This window comes from Nicotiana tabacum, chromosome 6 (assembly GCF_000715075.1).
Source record: "Nicotiana tabacum cultivar K326 chromosome 6, ASM71507v2, whole genome shotgun sequence".
Classification (NCBI taxonomy): Eukaryota; Viridiplantae; Streptophyta; class Magnoliopsida; order Solanales; family Solanaceae; genus Nicotiana; species Nicotiana tabacum.
The window spans coordinates 137539525-137544018 of record NC_134085.1 but is presented as its reverse complement, the minus strand read 5'-3'; the positions used below and the strand labels follow the sequence as shown (position 1 = coordinate 137544018).

At 39.4% G+C, this 4494-nt stretch overlaps 1 protein-coding gene across 1 annotated transcript; it reads right to left on the bottom strand.

Annotated features, from left to right (window-relative positions):
- Positions 1-1305: 1305 nt before the first annotated feature.
- Positions 1306-3973, bottom strand: LOC107803449 (putative pentatricopeptide repeat-containing protein At3g49142). Its single transcript, XM_016627169.2, has one exon. The coding sequence runs from the start codon at positions 3574-3576 to the stop codon at positions 1543-1545; it is 2034 nt and encodes a 677-aa protein (XP_016482655.1). The 5' UTR covers positions 3577-3973; the 3' UTR covers positions 1306-1542.
- Between the last annotated feature and the right edge of the window lie 521 nt (positions 3974-4494).

The following is a 4494-nucleotide window of genomic DNA, read 5'->3' as shown; positions in this document are numbered from 1 at the left end:
AGAATCGATTGTTTGACTGGTGTCAATTGGATTGGGGCCTACGTATTGGCTTGAGAAGTGTTGAGGTGAGTTGATATAACCCTTTACTAAAGTGGTTTAACTCACAAAAGCACGCATACAAGGTGTTTGATGAATTGCTTAAAAGAGTTTATCTTTATTTAATTAGAACGAGTAAGTACCCATTAATTTAAAATTGTTCTAGCAAAAGTTTAGATGATCTATTATACTATATGTGCTTAAATTTTCAGATTTTTGTGTTGTTCTTATATGCTATTTTCATTGAAAAATTATGAAGAAGAAAGGATCTTTGAAAATATTTTTATATGTTTATTTCATTCTTATGTCATGCTTTACATTTAAGGACACCAATATGAGCATGTACATAATATTCTATAAAGAAAAGATTTAGACTTGAAAAGTCACAAGAAGAAATTTTAGAAAGAAAAGATTTTGGGGAGTATCCTTTATTCTGAGAAGGGGTCATCGTACAGGCCGAGGGTCCTGACCAAGGCGTTGACTTCCTGAAACTACTTGTGCCAAAGTAGGGAGCACATGAGCCGAGGGTCTCGTTGCTGAGAATTTACTTAGCCATGCTAAGGTATGATACATGAGCGCTGAGAACCATGAAGCGAGTGGCACCTCGTGGATTGGACCTATTCGATCAGGTTGGGATCGAACCCGTGCCGATCACACGGTGACTGAGACAGAATTAAGTCAGGATAGTTGGAACTCCCAAAGTATAAAGTGAAGTATTTTTTTTTAAAGAAAGAAAAAAGAAAAGAACTTCTTTTAGAATATTCATAAATTGCTACTATGCAATTATTTTAGAATTATTCTTATAAGCTTTATGTTTTACATGCATTTAGAACCTTTGCTCGTAATGTATATGTTATTAAAGTTTCTCCCCCTGTTGTTGAGACTCACTGAGTACAGTGGATGGTACTGACGTTCTCTTTTGGGAACCTACGTTGGTCTGCGGTACAACGTAGGAACCGGATTTGCAGGCGAGCAGGCTACGAGTTAGGACTTCCCTCCCTTCCAGTGATATTGGTGAGCTCCGCTTTTGTTCGTGGAGTATTCTTAGAGTCATTTTCATTTAGCTATTTCTTTATTTATTTAGAGAACTGGCGAGGAAATCTCATGTCCTGAGCAGTGCGTCAGTTTATCGGTAGAGGCTTCATAGACATAGTCATTGGGTTGAGATTCATATGTTATTTTATAATAACTTAGCAATAATTCAGTAGTTACTATGAATAAAGTTTTGGAGTTGATTTATTTAAATATTTGAATTAATCAAGAGTATTTGGTTAGAGTATTGCTTTGTTGCATATAAAGTGTGGAGCTATAATACATTGAATAAGCAGAGATGGTTCGCTCGATCAGGTTTAGTGATCGAGTGCCGGTCTTGGCTTGTTTAGAAAATGGGTCGTGACATTGCCAGCCCGAAAAGAGTGATATGTTAGCAAAATGAGAATAAAACCTTTGCAGTCACCAAACTTAAGCAACTGATATAAGCATAAACCTTTGAACCTCAAGGCAGAGTCACCAATAATCACTACATGAGCAAACTCCATTTTGAAAGTGATGATAGCGATTTGTATCCCTAACAACAATCAGACGTTGTGTGATATTGGAAATAAGCTTGGCAGCAATGTGGCAATCTCCACATACACGTAGGTTCTTAGTAATTCTAATGGGTGTACCAGGGGTGGTGTTGATAATTGCAAAGACAATGGCCAGTTTCTCACTATGAACTACAAGATGATTTTCTTTGTCTTCCTCCTCAACATCATGAAGGGCAGCATCTGTTTCTGGGACATATCCTTCCTCTTTCATCTTGCCTATTAATATGTCTAACTCTTCATAGATCTTCTTTGATTGTGGGTGAGACGTATCACCAGCGAGGAAGGTGTGCACCATGTTATTGAGCTCAATATTGCTGATACCGGGCATTTTCTTAATCCCTCTTCCCTTCATGATTGACCTAACAGTCGTTACATCTTCCCATCTTCCAGCCTTCGCATAAATATTTGATAGCAACACATAATAACCAGATTGCTTTGGGGACAATTCAAAAAGATTGTCTGCAGCTACAAGACCAATGTCCATATCATTGTACAACCGACAGGCACCCAAAAGAGCACCCCAGATTCTCTCATTAGCTTCCACAGGTATCTGCTTGACGAAATTGTAGGCCTCATTTATGCGTCCAGCGCGTCCTTTTAAATCAACCATGCAGGCATAATGTTCTAACCTTGGCACAATCTTGTAATTGTTGGTCATTAGCCTGTAATAGTATTCTCCTTCTTGTACCAATCCTGCATGGCTGCACGCAGAAAGAACGGAAACGAAAGCAATAGAATCAGGTTGAAGACCAGACTCCAACATTTTTGAAAACAAAGCAACTCCATCCCGGCCTTGGCCACTCTTACCATAAGCAGATATCAAGGAAGTCCATGACACAACATCCCGAAACTTCATCCCCTCAAACATTTTCCTTGCCTCGGTCAAACATCCGCACCTGGCATACATATCAACTAAGGAGTTCTCAAGAGATAAATTTGGCCTAAGACCTTTTCTCTCAACAGATTCATGAATCCTCCTTCCCAACGATGCAGCTGAAAGGTCCCCACAAGCAGGAAGAATGCTAGCAAAAGTTATAGCATCAGGCTCGATCCCACAAGTTTCCATTTGGAGATAGAGCTCAACCGCCTCATTAGGCATAGAATTCTTGACATATATAGCTATCATCACATTCCATGGAACCAAATCCTTTTTATCCATATTCAAGAAAATATCTTTGACGAACAAGACATTCTCAATGCTGGTATTGCTTACAGCAGGTAAAAGGCTAGCCATGGTTCCCGCATTTGGTTTATGACCTAACAAGTTCATTTCCTTACAAACCTCTAATGCATCATCAAACCTTCCATTTTGAGCATATCCAACAACCATTGAATTCCAAGAAACGACGTCCCGTTTGGGCATTTCATTTAGAACCTGACGAGCCTCCACTAAACACCCACATTTCCCATACATAGCCACCAGGCAATTCCCAATAAATAGGTCAGAATAGAGACCCCTCTTGCTAACAGCACTGTGAATTTGCAGCCCCGCCTTCAAATTATCAGAGCCAAAACAAGCTTTAAGAACACAAGGAAATGTAAAGTTATCAGGACTAACATCTCGTTTACACATATCTTTGTAAACAAAAATAGCATCTTGATAGAACCTGTTATTCGCATAGCTCCTGATCATGACATTATATACCACCACATTCCTGTCAAGTATTTTATCAAACAGTTGGCGACTAACATTAGGTTGGCCGCAAACCGCATAAGCTCGCATCAACTTGATGGCAAGAGACGTGTTGCAACATAGATCAGGATCGAAAATAATCTTGGAATGTAGTTTTTTCAGTGTTTCGATATCTGGTTGTCTGTCTAATATACGACTGGAAGTAACCTCGTCTAAATGGAAAGAGTAGCTCAGCTGGGGTTTTCTCACTGTTTGTATATACGAATTGGCGGTGGAACTATGGCGGCAAAGACGCATGGGGCTTGCAGTGGGTGTCATCAAACAACAACTTACGATTGAGTTGAGAAATATTTAGGGAGATTTTGGAAGAAGACACAATTTTATACTCGATTCATATGCATTCCATATCCTGAATAAAGTGCCGTTGGAGTACTCCAAAAATTGATACTCCATTAGTTTCCCCCTACTTTGTTTTGGTTATCAGTGTTTAGCTTGAAGGAAACTTAATTTCTGTTCTCAAAACTAATTTAGATGTTTAAGAAGATGACATTTTTGTACAACAGGGTGTAACACTGCGCGTCAAAAAATATTTATACTTTTGGTCAAACACATTAGTTACTTCGGTTTGAAAATACACAATATTTTTGGGGTTGCAGTGAGTATCTCTCCGCTCTCTCCTCTTTCTAGAAAATGCTTTTCTTTTTCTAACACCCCCATTACTACTAGTACCTTAAACAAACAAGGTAAAGAAAATATTGTTATCTTATTTTTGTATACGGGTAAAACCGGAGGTAAGGAGCACCCGATATTCTAGGGGTGAACGAAGAGAGGACGTAACTGTGCGTAGTCGAGATCGAAGCCGGGAGCCGCCCGTATCAAAACTCGAACAAAACACCTGTCCCCGGAGCCATCGAGGTCATGCCCTCGGAGCCATCGAGGTCATACCCCCGGAGCCATTGAGATCATGCCCCCGACTTGATTTGAATAACGAGACCTTAGAAAGTATTGACAAACGACTGCACACGATTAACAAATGGTCGTGATATCCGTGCCCAACCGGATGTCACAGCATAAATCTCGGCCTGTATCAATGATTAGCGTAAGACGGAAGATTTTACATTTTTTAGAATTGTACTCAGGGTAAAACTCCCCTACTATATAAAGGTAAAAATCTTATTATTCATGGCATATTGTAACACGCATATCAAGGATATATAATCTATTTTTCTCTGGTTA